At 40.1% G+C, this 18514-nt stretch overlaps 1 protein-coding gene across 2 annotated transcripts; it reads right to left on the bottom strand.

Annotated features, from left to right (window-relative positions):
- Nucleotides 1-3020: 3020 nt before the first annotated feature.
- Nucleotides 3021-15037, bottom strand: CLEC3B (C-type lectin domain family 3 member B). Of its 2 annotated transcripts, XM_018567961.1 has the most exons (4): nucleotides 14902-15037; nucleotides 12615-12617; nucleotides 6745-6846; nucleotides 3021-3466 (listed from the first exon to the last, which is right to left on the bottom strand). In XM_018567961.1, the coding sequence occupies exons 1-4, from the start codon at nucleotides 14993-14995 to the stop codon at nucleotides 3066-3068; spliced, it is 600 nt and encodes a 199-aa protein (XP_018423463.1). In that variant the 5' UTR covers nucleotides 14996-15037; the 3' UTR covers nucleotides 3021-3065. The 2 variants fall into 2 exon arrangements, with proteins under 2 accessions (XP_018423463.1, XP_018423464.1); XM_018567962.1 differs by lacking the exon at nucleotides 12615-12617.
- Between the last annotated feature and the right edge of the window lie 3477 nt (nucleotides 15038-18514).

Below are 18514 nucleotides of genomic sequence, written 5' to 3'. Positions count from 1 at the left end.
TCTTCCTGCCCATGGTTAGCCTCTCTTGGATAGATGATCCCATTTTGGCTTGTAAATCTCCCCTAATGGTGGGTGCCTGTGGTGCTGGGCCATGTATCCTTCAGTATAAACTACTGATAACTGTTATGTCTCTGGTGGCATTGTAGTTTTTGTTACTGTGCCGTTTCCCCGTTTTGTGCACCTGGACTCTCTCTCACTTCTTTTTTAGTGCTGTAGCTTTCTCAGTGGACAGGAGTGCTGGGACTTGTCACTCTGGCCTGCACTCTGGCGTGGCTCGCTGATGTAGCCGAGTGATACCCAAATAAGATTTTATTAATAATCAAGGTATCTGAATACATGTTTTAAGATTAGACTCCTGAGTTAGGGTTATCTCTACATTTTAATTCAAATGGTGTGGTGTGCAGGTTCAGCCCAGTGCTAGGGGTGGGGGGGGGGGCAATAATAAAGCAAATATGTTTAACTTGTAAGCACCAAAGGAATTCAGATATTGACAGGTGGTAGTCAGTTTGTAAAGTATGGAAAGATTTAATCCTGTCTGAGGTGTTAAGCAAGGAGAGCAGGTTAATCCCAACGTAACACAGCTAACCAGTAAATTGCATTCAGGAGGGAAGGATTGGATTTAATGACAGATGGGAGAGTTAAGGTCCCCACACACCTTACGATAATCGTGCGATAATCGTACGGGATAATCGCACACTGCCCGTTCAGCATTGCGGTCATCGGAAGCCCGCCCATCAGGGGGCGTGGCTTGCGATCATCGCAAGTACGATCTGCCTATGCAAGATAGGCAGATCATACGTTTTTTTAAGTACCTTACAACCATCGCAAGACAAAAGTCTTGCGATGGTTTTAAGGTGTGTGCCCAGCCTTAGGTATGGTAACAAAAGGCCTCCAGAGTATTTTGTATCATACCATACTTTAAAGGAATGGCGTGTTATAGGATTGGTTATGGAGGATGTAACCACAATACGTTATTTAAAAGTGGAGGATTAGTCAACCGTCTTTAGAGAGACCAAAATGACATTTTCTGCAGCTGCATGGTACTTGGTAACTAGTGAGTTGGGCAAATTGGACAGCCTGATAATATCTTAGGAGATTTTTTTGACAATGTTCAATAGATTTTTTAAGAAAGGTAATTGGTTTGAGTTCAATGCGCAATCTGTTACCACTGTCTTGGAGCTGGCCTTCTAATACAAGATTACGAACCAAAGGGTCTGTGATCTCTTTGTTACAATAGAGTGGACGTTTGTAAGTCAATTCGTTCTCCCTTGTTTTTTCCCCTGATTACCGGCATCCCAGTCTTAGTCCGTAGGGTTCAATATTGAGTTGGCCCACCCTTTGCAGCTATAACAGCTTCAACTCTTCTGGGAAGGCAGTCCACAAGGTTTAGGAGTGTGTCCATGGGAATGTTTGACCATTCTTCAAGAAGCGCATTTGTGAGGTCAGGTACTGATGTTGGACGAGAAGGCCTAGCTTGTAGTCTCCGCTCTAATCCATCCCAAAGGTGTTCTATCGGGTTAAGGTCAGGACTCTGTGCAGGCCAGTCAAGTTCCTCCACCCCAAACTCGCTCATCCCTGTCTTTATGAACCTTGTTTTGTGCACTGGAGCGCAGTCATGTTGGAACAGGAAGGGGCTATCCCCAAACGGTTCCCACAAAGTTGAGAGCATGAAATTCTCCAAAATGTCTTGGTATGCTGATGCCTTAAGAGTTCCCTTCACTGGAACTAAGGGGCCAGCCCAACCCCTGAAAAATAACCCCACAGCATAATCCCCCCTCCACCAAACTTTACACTTGGCACAAAGCAGTCAGGAAAGTACTGTTCTCCTGGCAACCGCCAAACCCAGACACGTCTATCAGATTGCCAGACAGAGAAGCGTGATTAGTCACTCCAGAGAACACGTCTCCACTTCTCTAGAGCCCAGTGGCGGCGTGCTTTACACCACTGCATCCGACGCTTTGCATTGCACTTGGTCATGTAAGGCTTGGATGGAGCTGCTCAGCCATGGAAACCCATTCCATGAAGCTCTCTACGCACTGTTGTTGTCCCAATATGAAGGCCACACAAAGTTTAGAGGTCTGTAGCTATTGACTCTGCAGACACTTGGCGACTTCTGTGGACTGTGCGCTTCAGCATGCACTGACCCCGCTCTGTCATTTTACGTGGCCTTACGTTGCTGTTGTTCCCAGTTGCTTCCCCTTTGTTATAATACCACTAACAGTTGACTGTGGAATATTTAGTAGCAAGGAAATTTCACGGAACACCTGAATCCAATGATTTGGAGGGGCGTCCCAATACTTTTGGCAATATAGTGTATGTTCCTTCTTTGCAGCGTTATTCTTGTAACGTAATTATGTGTAGTGCATTGTAGTGCATGTAAATGCACATCTAATCTAATGGGAAGATGACAGTGCATCTTTAAGGACTTGTTTTTTGATTTTATACAAGTAATTTTGAAATCCACAAATGAAAACAGCCATTTGTAATATGAAGAAATATATGAAAAAGACTTTATTTGGTACAGTTAACATAGCATATAACGCTAATTATTTCCTCTGTCATAAGCCTATGTACAATACAGAATATGTAAATAAATACATGTGTCAGCTAGTTAAAGTCTGGGTCTAAATAAACTATAGTAGTGACAAGGACAAATATAGTTTCATTAAGTATGACATGTTAACTTTTTAGGTGACTGAGCATAGTGTTTAGGTTTCGCTAAATAATTGCTCTTAAGCATGCTTGTAAATTTAGGATTTACATAACATTCTTCTGTTTTTGGTGGATGCTAGTAGTTCAGTTCACCCACTGGTTCCTTATTCATACTCTAACAGTGAGATTGCCGCAGTGGAGTTCCTAGCTCTGTTCCCCACTGTAGCTTTTAAGAAGGTAAGCAAGGAACTCCTATACCTGCTCTAATGTTTTATAAGTTGGGAAAAATCAGACACAATAGGTAGAGGCTTTACCACTTGAGTCTCAAAAATATAAAAGAAGCAGAGGGTAACTGAACCAGCCTCCAGCCACAAAACTGTCCATTGTGGTTGGTCTAAACATTGATATGTCAGCTAAACAATTGAAAACTGGCATACAAAAGGCAGTTCCTCTTTGCAATTTTTGTCAAACCACTTGCCATTGGCAGCTTCAGACAACAATGCACAGTTCTCTTGTTTGCCACCATTAGGCTCCAAGGTAGTTCCGGTCTCCCAATGTTTAAAGGAAATTCGACTGCCTGTCATATCCACCCAAGAACCCTCATTTGCCATGTCGTTGATGCCTATCCAGACTTCAGAGGTCATGCCTAAGCTCTTACGCACATAATCATTCAAGAAGTCGTTTTCATCTCTGGATTCTGGGGTGCTCAGGGTCCCCCCTTGTGCAATGCAGTCATCGCTGGCCTGGTGGTAATTCTTTGGTTCAAAGACGGACAGGTAGCATTTGTTGAGAGCTTTTGTACCCTTTAAACAGACTGAAAAAACAAGGAATAAGTGATGGTGATCCAGGAGTTTGAAATATGTCATGAGCTAGTATACTTTATGAGCTGCTGGTAACAGTGTTGGGTTTGATTTACTAAAGGAGTATTGAATATGAGCTGATATTCTGGTCTAAAAAATGTATTCTTGCCTTTCTACCCCAGCAATACTATTCACATACGTGGATACAACGTGGATATCTTCACGTTGGCTCTTTCTTATGAATAATATCACATAGCTTTTTGCATCAAATGGCAGTGGCGCTCATCTAGTTTCCTCTCACAAAACTTCTCAGACCCCCCCATTTCAATCAATACCATCTCAAAGAAGTCGCTCTTCTTGCTGGGGAAACACAATGTAGGACTATGTTCTCCCAAGAAGGAGAAACAAATGTCAATTCCACTCACATCATGAGAGCGCTCTCCTTCTTTCCAGCAAGTTGACAGCTGTCATTACACTAGACCACCTGCTCCCATTCTTCTTTGACTCAAACCAATTATTTATACACCTACCACACTGCTCCCCTAAATGGTAAGCTAAAAGCCAATCCCGAGTGGGGAATCTCCCATTTATTAAAGGGCCCTTACAAGAACCTTGGTGTAGCCAAGAACTCCTTTGTTTGTTTTTATCAATTTAGGTCACTGTAGTTGTTCTGGTGTGCTGGTGGCACTGTAGTTCATGGGCAGGAATGGCGCAGTTCCACTGTCCACCAGTGGGTGTCTACTACAGTCAGCAGAGCTTAGTGATAATTCAGCTGGCTGCTGGGTGGCGACTTAGTCCCACATCACAATTAACTATTTACCTCTTTGTTCTGACTGGGTGCCTGTATCCGGGCTGTACCTGAATCCAGCCTGATCCTGCATTATGCTGTATGCGGTCTGTCTTGCTCCTGACCTGTATACTACCTGCTACCCCACATGACACTGCTCCATTTCCCATTTGCTTTATCATTTCTTTTTTTTTTTACTTTGAATATAGTTAGCTAGTTGGCTCACCCTGCACATGTGTTTTTATTAACTTGTATATTGGGTTGTTGTATATGTTTTTGAGTTGATGTGTTTCCAAATAAACTGCATTTTTTACTTAGGTATGATGTTGTATTTTTATGTAGTCAGACTTATCTGATCACACTGGACAACAGGTTATCAGCATTGGTATTCTGACCGTTCCTCCTATGGGCAGGAAATACTATATACACCTTTTCTTTGCATGTTTTAAAGCATATCTAAACTCAATAACATAAATGTAACACATTTCAGCTTACCAGTCCGTAGATGTGTTGACTGTCTTCATTTTTTTTTTTAGGATTTGTTTTCTTCATCCTGCGAATAAAACACTTCCTGTCCTTTCGTGGCTACACTCACGTTTCCATTGTATCTATATAGGGAGCCATAGTTGCCACCCAAGCTTGACTTCGGCCATGTCTGCTTTTGTTCATTTCATTTGCATTGTAGTTGATCGTATTAGTAATTTATTAAGAAGAGATTTTAGCGGGCTGATCAGAAGACGATCGGCTCAATAGGCATCATTTAAGATAAGTCAGCCTTAAAGCAGCATGGGGGGAGGGGGGGGGGGATAATTGTGACTTTAATGTCACTTTAAATCTTAAAAATGCATTTACTGACCCTAACTATTGTACCTTATTTGTGTATCACTCAACTGTAGATCCTCAAATCATCTCTGAATTGGTGCTGACACTGTCCTTCCTTCTGGAGGGTGGCTACTTTTGTTCCCCATGGTCCCTGTGTGTGTTGTAAAGTAGCTCCAAGCTCACTCCTGTGATGGACTACAAACACAACACAAATTAGTAAACTTAACATAAGTTTGTAGTCCGTCACAGGAGTGAGCTCGGAGTGGTAGCTACTTTACAACACACACAGGGACCATGTGGAACAAAAGTAGCCCACCTTTCAGAAGGAAGGACAGTATCAGGATAAATTCAGAGATGATTTGATGTTCTACAGCTGAGTAATACACAAATAAGTTACATTTTTGTTAATATTTAAAGTGACATTAAACCCTCAGATTTTTTAACATAAAGCAATACTGTAATGTGTGCCTTACTGTAATCCATGGTAGTTTCACTTCTCTTTGCTGCTCTTCCTTTTAAATCTATCACTTCTCATGCTTGGGGAGAACTTCCCTTTGCAGCTGAGTGCCTCTTCCTGTAGTGCTGGCTCAGGTTGTGAACCTGCACACAGACACCATGTAGCCATTCCAGAGACAAGGCAGTCTGCTGCAAAACAGAAGTTCTGCCCAGCATGAGAACAGATACAGATTTAAAAGGAAGAGCAGCAAAGAGAAGGGAAACAACCATGGATTACAGTAAGGCACACATTACACTATTTTATGTTAAAAAAAATCTGAGGGTTTAATGTCACTTTAAGGTACTTTAATGCATTTTTTAAGATTTAACTCCTGCGTTTAGTGCCACTTTAATGAAAGGGCAGGGATTTCCCTCGAAAGAAACTGCAGCCAATGAATGACTTGTTAACTGACTTTTCAAGTGCACTGAGAAGCCTAGAACAACTATGTCAGCTAGGAGCTGTTCAATGTGTCTGACATGAATTATCTATTGTAAGACACTGCTTTCCAGGATATTTTAATGCTCAGTCTATTAAAAGTCTGGAGTGAACCAGCACTTTCATATAAAAAAAGGGGTTAGCCACCCCTCATTTAACCTGATAAGACAATTCAACAACATATTAACACCTACTGTAACAGGTCTTGTCCAACCGTTTAATTTCCCCTATGCTGGTACCTGTTGTACCTATTGTATTGTTTGTACTCGTAACAAATACTTTACTTGTTGTACGTAACACTTAAAAACAATAAAACTTTATTACTTAAAAAAAAATAAAAATCTGAATGTATTCTATATATTCTGAATGTATTCTATAATAATCTTGGTCAAATTAAAAACCTTTTACATTATGCATTTTAACACTATACTTTCTACTGCTGGTCATGAACCTAAATCAAAGCAAACAAAGCTGTAGTATATCCTACAAACAATAAACGCAGCTTCACAATGTGTAATTTAAAATGAAAGCATTATTTTTGAAGTTTTAAGTTAGGTTTTGAATCGGCTCTAGGCCCAGGTATGCCATTATTTACAGGGCAACCCTAATGGACCTTTCATAAATGATTAAGTAACACTTGTGGAAGTGTCGTACTTTTATTTGTTATCCAAATATTGAGTTGACATTACAGTGTGAGCAAGTAGCACAAATATCTTGATCATTGATTTAGAAATGGTTTGCACTTTACTTACTTGTCTGCAATGACTGTTGTTCCTTTAGGTGGTTTACATCCTGCCTGAGGTCCTGGACCTCCTTCTTCAGCTCCTCATACATTTTCAGACTAACTACATCAGCTGAAAAAGACAGAAGAATGGCATTCCACTGTCAGCTGCTTAGTGACATATTGTTAATCATTTAGAGCAGATATCATTCATCCCAACAAATCTCTGAAAATGAACAACCATACATCACTGTCCTATAAAAACATAACCTAGTTTTAACCCCTGGTCATGCAGTCAAGTTTATCACTTTTTGTCATTTAACCACATCCACTCTCACTCTCACCCCTGTATACCCCTTATGGACCAGAGCAATTTTTACAATTCCACTATGGAAATGTGTGTCTATGGCTATCCCTATTAATCAGTAATAACTTTGTCATTACTTAAGATAACAAAATAATAATAAATATAGATATTGTTTTTTAATGACAATGTTTTTTTTATTAATATTGTGTTGCAGAATTATTTTTATTTCTATGAAATCTATAGACAATAAATGTATACATACATTTTATTCTTTATTTGCTACGTGTTTAATACATTATTTTTCTGGAACAAAAAAGTACTTGAAGACGGAAAAGTTTAAATACTATTGGTTAAGAAATAGCGATAATAAATAAAAAAATAAATAAGCAGAACTATAATAGCTAAAGGGGAGAAGTGGAAGTAAGAGTTAATTAGGGCTCATAAGGATCAACTAGGTGTTAATAATCCATTTTACCTAAAAAAAAAAGTTACTGGTATGTTTTCTTTAACTGGCATCATATGCAGATCAAAGGTCATCCCTTTGATCTGCAGATAAATTAAACAAAGTATATACAACGTAACAATAATGTTGTTACATTGTAATTCTGAATGAAGCATGGGGCGGCAACCACGTAGCAGTGCTGCAGATCATTTGAAGCGATACTTTTTTACAAGAGGCCCATGACGTCAACATGCTCCTTGTAGTTTGGACTTTTTAGAACCGGCAGAGCATTTGCCCTGTAAGCCTGACCTATTTTCTTGATGGTCCTTAATGCCAAGTTACATATGGATGCTCCCTTTCCTTGGCGCTCCTCAATAATGTCAATAGTGTTCCCTTCTCTCTTACTTATAAGTTGGGGCAATGTTCTGTGTGAGGGAAATCTGGCGGAAAGTAGCAGAAAGCTACCCCACCACCCTCTCCACCTGTTTAAGTACTGCTCCCTGAGCGCTTAGAGAAGATGTCACTGCAGGCCTGACATTCAGGCTGAAAAAAGTCCCTGGTCTTCGCCAAGGAGGCCTCCAATGATGTGACTTCTGCCATGGCAGCTAATCGACTGACCCAGAAGGGGAAATAACCAAAGTGGAACACACATAATGTGTTCCACCACCATGATTGAGCCCTCAGACATAGGGGAAGAGAACTGACATGGCTGTGGCACCTGGACAATCCTTTTACAGCTGATAACCACAGTCACACTGCATCATGCCTTTAGCAGGGAAGCGTTCCGATGAACTACCAGACCCCCTATTATTGCTATTGAGAAAAAGGAGCAGCTCTACGCTCTTGTCTCCAATTCCACCGCTGGAACCTCAGTGCCTGGTAAAGCTTCCGCCAGAGCCTTCACTCAACAATACGTAAAACAATGCCACCCTAAGGAGGTCTGTCCATTCAAAACTTTATATACAAAAAGGCATAAAAGCAGCCTACAGACAAATGCCAATGCATTTCAGCCTCCAAACTGGCCTTAGTCCATCATTGCTACTTCAGAGGCATTACATGGGGGTTTACTCAAAGAAACACTGCAATCATATTGCAGCCGGTAATGAGATCCCAATTTGTATTCAACCTACACATGGAAAACGGTCAAAGGAGGGGGACAAAAAAGGAACATGAGTCTGTGAGGGGATCAAACATTTATAGCTAAATGGTCCTATGGAGTCATCCAGTAGGTGCGGCTAACCCGTTAGTGAGATGCCTTGCAGATGTCAGGAAAATAGGATTTTTGTTAGCATAAGATAGGATGATTGAAGTGACCAGCTTATTCTTATTTACTAAGCTCTGGGAATATTTAAAGTTAACTCTCACTTTGCACAGTAAACTGTCTAAGACTTTTGTAAATCAACTTAAATTTCTCAATGACCTTTACATTAAACAGTCTTCTCTTGGAGAGGCAATGAGTCCTGGGCTTACTGAATAAGACTGAAGAAAAAAAACCTGCTATTATTACTATAAATTCATTATTAAGATTGATGATGCACATCATGAATCTTAACATTGCTGAATAAACCAATACATCTTCTTAATTATGTGATTTTAATGTAATCATTTCCATAAATGTTCTCTTTTCATTGCTATTTGCTACATAATGTTGCTTTGAAGGCCGACTGGTCAATCGATCTTTTATATACATGTATTCTCACAACATTATACATTTTACCAGTTATGAATCAGGATATCATAGAGTGTAGTTAATACCAGGCCCATTGTGTCCTACCCCATCTCTAATTCTGTTAGACATGTGCATCTTTCAAGGGTCAGTTTTTTTTTACGTTAACTGTTTGTTTCACTGTCTACTGTACATGTTGTCTTTGTTTTACAGAAGCATTTCTTACATGACATCAAATTCCCACGTCATTATGGGTTAGCTAAATAGACAACACGGCATTTAAAACTTGCTTTGAGGCACAGTTTGTCTGATTGAAACTTTGGACTGAGCCATTTCATAAGGTATGTGTCACTGGAAAAAGCTCTGACTCAGAGTCGTGTAATCAATGGGCTTCATGTGCAGAGAGCCTGTAAACTGTTAAAAGAATCCTAAAGCTCCACCTGCTGCCTTAAATAGAGAATACAAAATATTAATACGCATTTATACCGTAGATAAAAAAAACAAACCTATTTCATACTTAATTTTTTTTTTTTAGTCTTGGCTATAATAAAGGTAGAAAGATATATTTTGTACAAAACTGCTATGCATTCATTTTAAAACACACCTTTGTAAACAGTGTAGTCAGTGATAGGTGATTTGATTCTTTAACGTTTGTGCTATGTGAGACATTCATAATGCTTTGAGAAGTGCCTGACCGTATTTTATACATTGATGTGCTCTCCCGAACCTTAAAAATTGGGAGAATACACAAATCTTAAATTTGTCCTGTTTCCTATGTCAACAGCTTATCTTTTCAAATCATGGAGATATTTATGATTTTGCTGCACTTCCTTTCAAAATTGGGTCAGTTAATACAGAAAACTAAGCACAGGGGTAAATTGCAGCCGAGATTAATATGTGACTTACAGTATAGAAGAGAACAAAAATATGGTAAATTAATAACCTAAAATAGAGAAGGATAAGTTATGTAGTTTAAAGCCTACATTCACAACATGCCAATTTGTTTATAATAAAGGGATCATTCACACCAATGCACTGCAGTAATACTTGTGTTACCACAACATACTGTAATCTGCATTTCTTGCATTGGTGTGATGCAGTGCCCTTTTGTTCTGAATGGCACCCACTGGCATATCCCTAATGTGTGCAGTACACATGGCCACTAAGGTAGATGGGGCCCACAGTGCACTTACTGCACACATTAGGACTATGGCATACCTAGGGGGGTGTGGTCTGTACTGGCAAACCACCACTTAAAGGATGGCCTGGTGCTATAGAGAGTGGCAGTGGTGCGCCAGCTACTAAACCGCTCTCTGCCTTTCATCACTCTGCACTGTAAGAAGCCTCTGTCACGTATCCATTCAGATGCTGGAGGAGGGAGGCTGGCGAAGGCAGCTCTGTGCTGCTAGGCCAATGATTACCAATGCTGGGGGGTTATTGTTCCAGCCAGCCACCAATCACAATTGCTGGGGGGGTATTGTTCCAGCCAGCTATTGACCACCAATGCTGGGGGGGGTGGGGGTATTGTTTAGTACAACTACTTAAGCTGACTACACACGCAGGAAATTTTGGCTGAAATTCGCTGCATTGGTGACCCTATTCCTTCAGCTGAAGTTGATCTTTAGATCAACTTTTGCCAAAGGAACATGTTGGAAAATCTTCGGACAAATGGAGCTTGCAACCAGTCAGCTGCAAACTCCATTCGGGTACTCTGACAGTGGCCTCTATGGTTCCTGTGAAAAGGTTGCTGCTTTTGTCTTTACTGCAATTATAATAAGGAAAAATAAATTTGAATGCAAAATATCTAAACAATTGATATTTGGTTATATAACTTTGTAAGACCAGTACTGGCAATGCTAAATAAATGGCATTTAAAGTGGAAAGTTATTGACTCATATGTTGGCTGGCAATGCATCTTCCACATCATTAGGACCTTTTAGTCTGTTTGTGCTTCCTCACATTCCTTTTCAGTAAGACATCTGGTAGGCTTCAAGGGTGTTCTTAGAATGTTGGTAAAATTTATGTCTATCTGTGTGGATTTCATTAAGATAAGTAAAAGCTAAAGAAGATAATCCAAAACACAGACCTCCTACAGTTATAAAGCTTGTATTTCCAATAAATCAACTTATAAATGTTCTAAAACATTACAAAAATTGAAAAAAAGCTTTAGCTATATTTAATAGACATCTTACGGTACCTAACTGTCCTGTTAGAATATCTATAGCAGGCACATATGAACAACCAATTCGTATCTGTTTATCCCAACTACTGGCCATCTGAAACATGTTATGAAAGTCAAAGACGTCATAGGTAAGCCATAGTTAAAATATGTTATCTTTCATGCAGAAGTGAAGATCCAACCCTCCTGTAAGCATTACCACCTCACATTACATCACTCACATTCACTACACCCTGCTATCCCCATAGATAAAGTAAAATTAGGCAAACAATCCACCACCTAAATATGAGTGGCCGTGGCAGGCAGTGGAGCTACTAAAAGGGTCTATGGGGAAAATAGTAGACTTTTCACAATTGACTCTGAGACCTGAAAGCCTGCCAAACTCAAAGAGCAACGGGAGAGGAAGAGGTGTCCGCTAAAAATATCAGAGAATCATCTGCATATAGAGCAATTTTGCATTTATTATCACACCGCCACATTAGCCACACCCCACCAATAGCCTACGAGCCAATCTTTCCTTGCTATACTCATTTTCACTCATTCACTAATATGTGGAAGAAGCTGATTGGTTGACCAGAGAAACACTCTTGATCTTATTGTTAACAAACAGTAGTCCTTGAGGGCCCATTCACATGCTATCTAGTGTGTTCCAGCACACCTCCCACCTGTAGTGCGATCGCAATAGTAAAAAAAGTGCATGAACTATTTTTTGCGATCACACTGCACTGGAACACAGGGCGATGCTGTACCACCCATTCTGGTGCGGGCGGGAGGCTTGTCTGCAGTGCAATTGGCTAGAATGCCACCACCACACCCCCTCCTGCCTCAAAATGCAGGAGGCTTGGTTTATGCGATACAGTGCATTCAGGGCATGGAACCGTGATGGAACGCAATGGATAGCGTGTGAACGGACCTTAATCCCTCCTACCATATGACAAAGGTTTTCCTTTTGAAAGGCTTCCAGCTGTTATTTGCCATATAGTCCTATGACATCTGTACAACTGTATAACCAGATTCTCCTTCGAAAAGCCTAAGACTCTTCCTGACACATATGTCCCATATCATTTAAGGACAAATTATTATTTTTACAACTCTTGCACCAAACTGCAGTTTGTATCCCAGTAAACAATTAAAAATTACCCATTTGGTATGCAACTGCAAACACATACATCCTATCAGTCCTATTAACACCTGGCTACAATTTCATCCCCTTTTGAATATAGTTAGCGCAGGAAGAGTTTGTCATTTATTGTTCCTGTTAACAGTTACAATTTCCTTTTGAAAAGAACTAGCTAAACAGCGGAGACGGGCTTAGCCATTTCTTTTATGAGTTGCATTGTCCCAAGGAATTTCCTTAAAGGAGAACTATGAGCTGAGGGAAAATCCCTTAGCCTCATAGTTCGAGCCGACGTGTGACAATGGAACTGTCACACGTTGGCTCAATAGATCGGGAAGTGAGCAAACACATACCGTCGCTCGCTCACTTCTCGATGCTGTCCCTGCAGAGACCCGTGACTATCACTTCCCTCCCTCCCCTGTCCGATGCTCCAGCACTAACTGGCGGAACGGACGGGGAGGGGGCGGGTACAGCTGGGCTTTGCCTCTAGATAGGCACTCAATCACACAGCTAGGTGGATCTCGACAGTAATGTCGGGATCCATCCCAGCTGCGGCGGTCTCGGTATACTGAGCTTTGGGTCATGGGAGGATGCTAGTTTGTGTCCTCCCGTGACCCTTAGGAGAACTATGGGGAAAAGCCCTAACCCCATAGTTCTCCTTTAATGGTTAAAAACAGGTCACCTTTGGAATCTATTCATACATGTACATCCTTAGCTTATATGAAGCTAAGAATATGTATTTATATATCACTGACAAAACATTTTACAATGTATTGACATACAGCTAGTTGGTGTAGGGGCAGGAGATACTCAAAATGGTGCTAGTCATATTTGTTAGTCAAAACTGAAAGCATATAAATAGCAAAACATAACTCATCATCAAATAAAGTGAAGCCAGATAGAGATAGGATACCACCCCTTCAACTACACACTGTTTTTCTGATCAAAGATAAATGCTAGCAATTGCAGATAGGTGGTTATTCAGACACTGAAACTGTGATTAGTGGGTTTTCCACCAAGAATACTTATTTTCATAATTATGGTATTTATCTTCCAAGATCATTTTCAGCCTGTTTAAGCCCGCCTCTGCTGTCTATCCAAATTATTGCTGAAATAGAATCAAACATCACTAGCATCAGTGAGCCTTCCCTTGGCCCTATGGTTACAACACTCTGCTGAATATTGAGAGGAAAATAATGACCAAAAACAGATTTAAAAAGAGCTTTATAAACTGTAGCTGTAGTTCCTTTTTATGTTACAAGAACCGAACTGCATGAGCTGTTATAGAGATCAGCAGCTTGCTACATCAGCACTCTCATCTGCTGCCCCCGGCTACTTCAAAGGGTTAACGTTCCATTTTTCATTTTGGCTGCAAAGGGAAGAAATATTTGTAAGTGCTGAATATTCCAGATGCAGCACTCAGTGATGCACTCTCTGGTTGTAGGAACGTTTAGTAAAATGTGATTAGTTGAATTATAGGGAAGCTAGGAGGACAGAAATTTTGGATGGGTTATTGCTGACCTGTTCATACCTGAGGGCACAAGCTTCAGAGCTGTCATTCTGATCCTTGCTATAATACATAGCAAATATTGGAGAAGTCATTGTTGACCTGTTCATACATGAGGGCGCAAGCTCCAGAGCTGTCATTCTGATCTTTGCTTTACCACATAGCAAATATTGGAGTGGTCATTGTTGACCTGTTCATACATGAGGGTGCAAGCTCCAGAGCTGTCATTCTGATCCGTGCTTTACTAAATAGCAAATATAGGAGAGGTCATTGTTGACTCTTTCATACATAAGAGTGCATGCTCCAGAGCTGTCATTCTGATCCTTGCTTTCCTACATAGCAATATACTGACCTGGATCAAGCATGCAGGGTATGAGTACAACCTTTTCAGACTTCACTGGCTGCATGCACAGTTCTAGCAATTTCATAATTTTTGGTTATGGTAAATAAATATATTCAATTTATAACATATGTTGAAAACAAATAACCAATATGAATCAAAAGTACATAAAAGAATCAAATCAATATACAGTAAACTCTCTATTATCCGATATTCAACTAACCAGAACTCTCATCTAACCAGAAAAAATATCCCCTGTGTACTCACTGTTCTGCGGCATGTATTATCCTGAAAGCGATCGTGTGCCTCTGTGTCTTAATTTGTTTTAAGTGTGTCTATTTGTCTTAATTTGCTTTTGATTACTGCATTTCAATATTAATATGAAGCCAATACAGAGTTTATGTTATGCTATGTTATAGTATGTGGTATGGCATTAGTTAGACCTATTTTTAATAGTAAATCTCATGCAACCAGAAACTACATTTATCCAGAATCTACAAATCCCAGTGGATGCCGGATAACGGGGAGTTTACAGTATTTTATTTACCGCGTGCACTTAAAAGTTAATTTTGTGCTCTTGCAACAGTCAAGAAGAATTTAGGAGAGTTGATTTATGAGCGTGTCGCTTACCTGGTTTACTTGCATGTCTCTGCTTCTTCTGCTGAATGGTGACTTGGACACAGCAGAAGAGACACAGCACCAGGCAGGCTACTTTGTACTCCATGGCGATCACAAGCACTGTTTGAAGTACACTCTGTTCCTGCACTTTATTAAATACGCCTATAATAAAAACATCTGTTCAGGAACTCCTTCCACATCATGAGCAAAGCATTCCTGGACCTCTGCAAAGCCTAGCAATAGGCATTATAATACAAATATGCCTGTTTAAAAAAGGTTTGGATCATGCTAGTATTATGGTATAAGAAGTTAGAAACTTTGATTAGACATCTTAAAACAATATTAAATCTAATGAAGTCTATCAATAATTTTAGGGAAGAAATCTATTGATCATTACTGGCAAACAGAAGTGCTGCAGTTATTTTAGAATGAAGATACTTCAAAGTTCCAGTAGTCAAATTTGAGAAAACCCCAACGTATGTTTGTATTAATCACGCAGCATATCTAACATAACTAAAATATATATATATCTATATATAGATATATATTAGTTAGTTTCTTCTTTCCTTTTAGACATTTCTTTGGTGAAGCCCTTCGTGCAGGTTTCAGGCTACTATGAGCAGTTTGAACGTAAAAGCAGAGGGACAAACTAAGTGACAGACTGCAGCTTCCCTCATTAACATACATTGACTCTAATTCTTTAACCCTTTGTTGGGACAAACAATGTTCAGATTTAGTTTACAACAGATAATTGAAACTGACAGCACAGTACAGACAGGGTTCATTTGAGTTAAATAGGGTAAACATAACTTTGCACAGCCCCTTTTTTAAGGGCCCATTCACACCAAATCCAGATCATTTCCAGACCAGACCAGATTGTTTCCGGACCCAAAATGCATCCTAATGTATCCCTATGCTTTTTCTGGCCTCTATTCACACCAGCGAAGTCCGTTCCAGACCAGACCAGACCAGAAAAATACTGCATGTCTCATTTTGTCTGGTCTGGTCTAACGGACAATTCTACATTCTCCGTCTATAAAAGCACTTTAATAATTATTTTCCTTATGTTAAGATCATTTTTTGAATACATACTTGAACATAGAGCTCTAGAATAACATTTCAGGAGTCATTGTTATAGCATTACAATGTGTGTGTCTCACCTCTAAACTCCTTTTCACTGCATATTAAGTCAAACATACAGCCTAAATAAGATCATGACTAATTCAATGGATTCTGTTACTTACCTGGTCAAGGCACTTTCCGTTTCTGGGTACAGCAGCATTTATGGGGGTGGGCACAGACTAAAGTCGGGTACACATGGTTTGAATTGAATCAGTTTCCTGATGAACTGGCCAAAATACGTACCATGGGTGCTGCTGTCAGCTGATCGAAGCTTGGAAAATTCTCAGCCAAACGGAGCTTTGGGCCAATGGGCTGCAATCTCCGTATGAGCATTCTGACATCATCCAGCAGCTGCTTTTCAGAATACAATGCAGCAGCAGCAGGGGATTTGTCCATCAATGCTAGTAAGCGAGGATGGAGGAATCTGTTCTATGTCTTTTGTGCATCTCGCAGGTTGAACGAAAAAAACAGAACCCTGTATACCCAACTTTAATCTGGCCGTGTACTGATCACATTTTGGCAGTCAGAATTAACGGAGAGGGAAGGGGGGGGGAATCCCTGCGAGGAGAGTATCGGGAAGTTAGTAATTGGTGGTATGTGTTTGCTGACTTCCTGATCAATAGAGCCGACCTGTGACAGCTCAGAAGAGCTGTGCTTAGTTCTCCAAGATGTTTGGAACAACCTACCTGCCAGGTTCCTTCAAAAACTGTGTGTACCTAATATTGATTTGATTTGGATTTCTCTTCTGTTCATTTACTTTCCATTTTAATTGCTACAAATAAACTAATAACACTTTTATTTCTGAAACCATTCTTACTTTACAACATTTTTTCACAGCTGCCTAAAACTATAGCACAGTACTGTAGGTTAAATCATTTTCTATGTCATGTGATGTTTGCTTTTAAATACTATTAGGTGAGGAAGGAGGGTGGTAGGCTGAGTTGGACCAGATGTTATGGAAAGAGATAGCTCTAAAATTGGCATTTATTGCATATAAAGCCTTTAAAAAAAGTTATATAGGTTGCATCAAAGTGGTGGAAGATAAGATAAGATTAGCACAAGTATTTAAGTGCAGCACAATGGTCCAAATAAACATCTGGAAAGTATAGTAATTGTCCACACTTTAGTTTCTATCTGCCCCCATTAAAAAAACGAACAGCAATAATTAATTCAGTCTTTGCTATTGTTCCTGAGATCAAGATTGTTACAAGATCGGAGGCAAACCGGAGAGTACAATACATTCTGGGAATTTGTTGTGGCAGTTATGTTCTCACAATCCAATATGGGTGCCTCAGAGGCCAATAAACAGGGCCGGATTTCCCACAAGGCCACCAAGGCCCGGCCTTGGGGCAGCAGGGAGTAGAGGGGCAGCTGGGGTGTGGAATTCCTATCACCCGAATTAGGTACATGCAGTTCCAGGTACCGGGTGGGCAGTTTTTTTTCTACATTTAGCCCTGCTTTGGGCAAGCAGGGCTAAATGTACAGTGGGGAAGCCTCTGTACTGAGTGCTTCCCATTCATTGAGTGCTGAGGCTGCAGAAAAAGAAATTGAGGATTTGGTGTCCTCAATTTCTTTTTCTATTTCAAAAGGGAATGTCAGGGGTCTGTTTAGACCCCAGAGATTTCACCGTAGCCCTCCCAACAGTAAAAAGAAATATAAAATTATTTAAAAAAATAAAAAAATGTGTAAAAAATAAATAAATAAAAAGCACAACCCCTCCCTCCCCCCACATAATACACACATATTGTGGTGCACACCATGCACATGCGCAGCAGTCAATGCCTTACAATCCACTTGATATAAACTGTGTTTTTTCTTATTTAAACCAAATGTAGTTGCCATTAATGGACAAACTAGCGTCACTTGGGAGATTGCTGCCAACACATGTGGCATTGTAAAAATATTCCATTCCTTCCGGATCTCTAAAAACAGCATTCACATATGTGTACCGAGTTAGCTTAATAAGGGAGGATTGAACAGGCCACTAGCTACACAAAATGTCTCACTACTAAATCTTTATTAAATGAAAATGGCCATATATCATCCTTTTCTAAAATCTTTCATACAAGAGTTCTGATAGGAGAAAAGGGGGTAAGTAAGTCAAACTACACTCAGGAGTTAAACATTAATAATGCATTCAAGTACCTTTAAAGCCATGTCTCTAATGCAGGTAAGGTATTAATAGTATTGGCATGGGTGGGGGCTGCTTGAACCACCTGATGCCAGTGTATACCTGAAGCCTATTATTCTTTACAATGGCGTTGAATCTCTAATGTACAGTAGGTGCTGCCTTCAGGCCAAAAGTTTCACAAGACCCTTACTGGCCAGAGCTAGTCAACTGCAAGCAGAAAGGTCCTTTCGGACATTTTTCACCAGTGACAGGCCACATCAATTCTCCAGAAGTTTGTAGGCACATTCTGCCTTTTTTAAAGTGACACTAAACTCATGAGTTCATCCTTAGAAATGCATTCAAGTACCTAAACTGTAAACAAAAATGTATCTT

The sequence above is a fragment of the Nanorana parkeri genome, unplaced genomic scaffold, assembly GCF_000935625.1.
Source record: "Nanorana parkeri isolate BGI_ZX_2015 unplaced genomic scaffold, ASM93562v1 scaffold1121, whole genome shotgun sequence".
NCBI lineage: Eukaryota > Metazoa > Chordata > Amphibia > Anura > Dicroglossidae > Nanorana > Nanorana parkeri.
The sequence above is the reverse complement of the archived record's forward strand: the minus strand, read 5'-3'. Positions and strand labels throughout refer to the sequence as shown.

What these genes read in the sequence shown, in the direction of transcription:
- CLEC3B (XM_018567961.1), bottom strand. Translation starts at nt 14,995, where the DNA reads ATGGAGTACAAAGTAGCCTGCCTGGTGCTGTGTCTCTTCTGCTGTGTC. An exon ending in ACAACAGTCATTGCAGACAA is followed by an intron (nt 3,467 to 6,744) that starts GTAAGTAAAGTG and finishes TTGTTTTTTCAG; the next exon opens with TCTGTTTAAAGGGTACAAAA.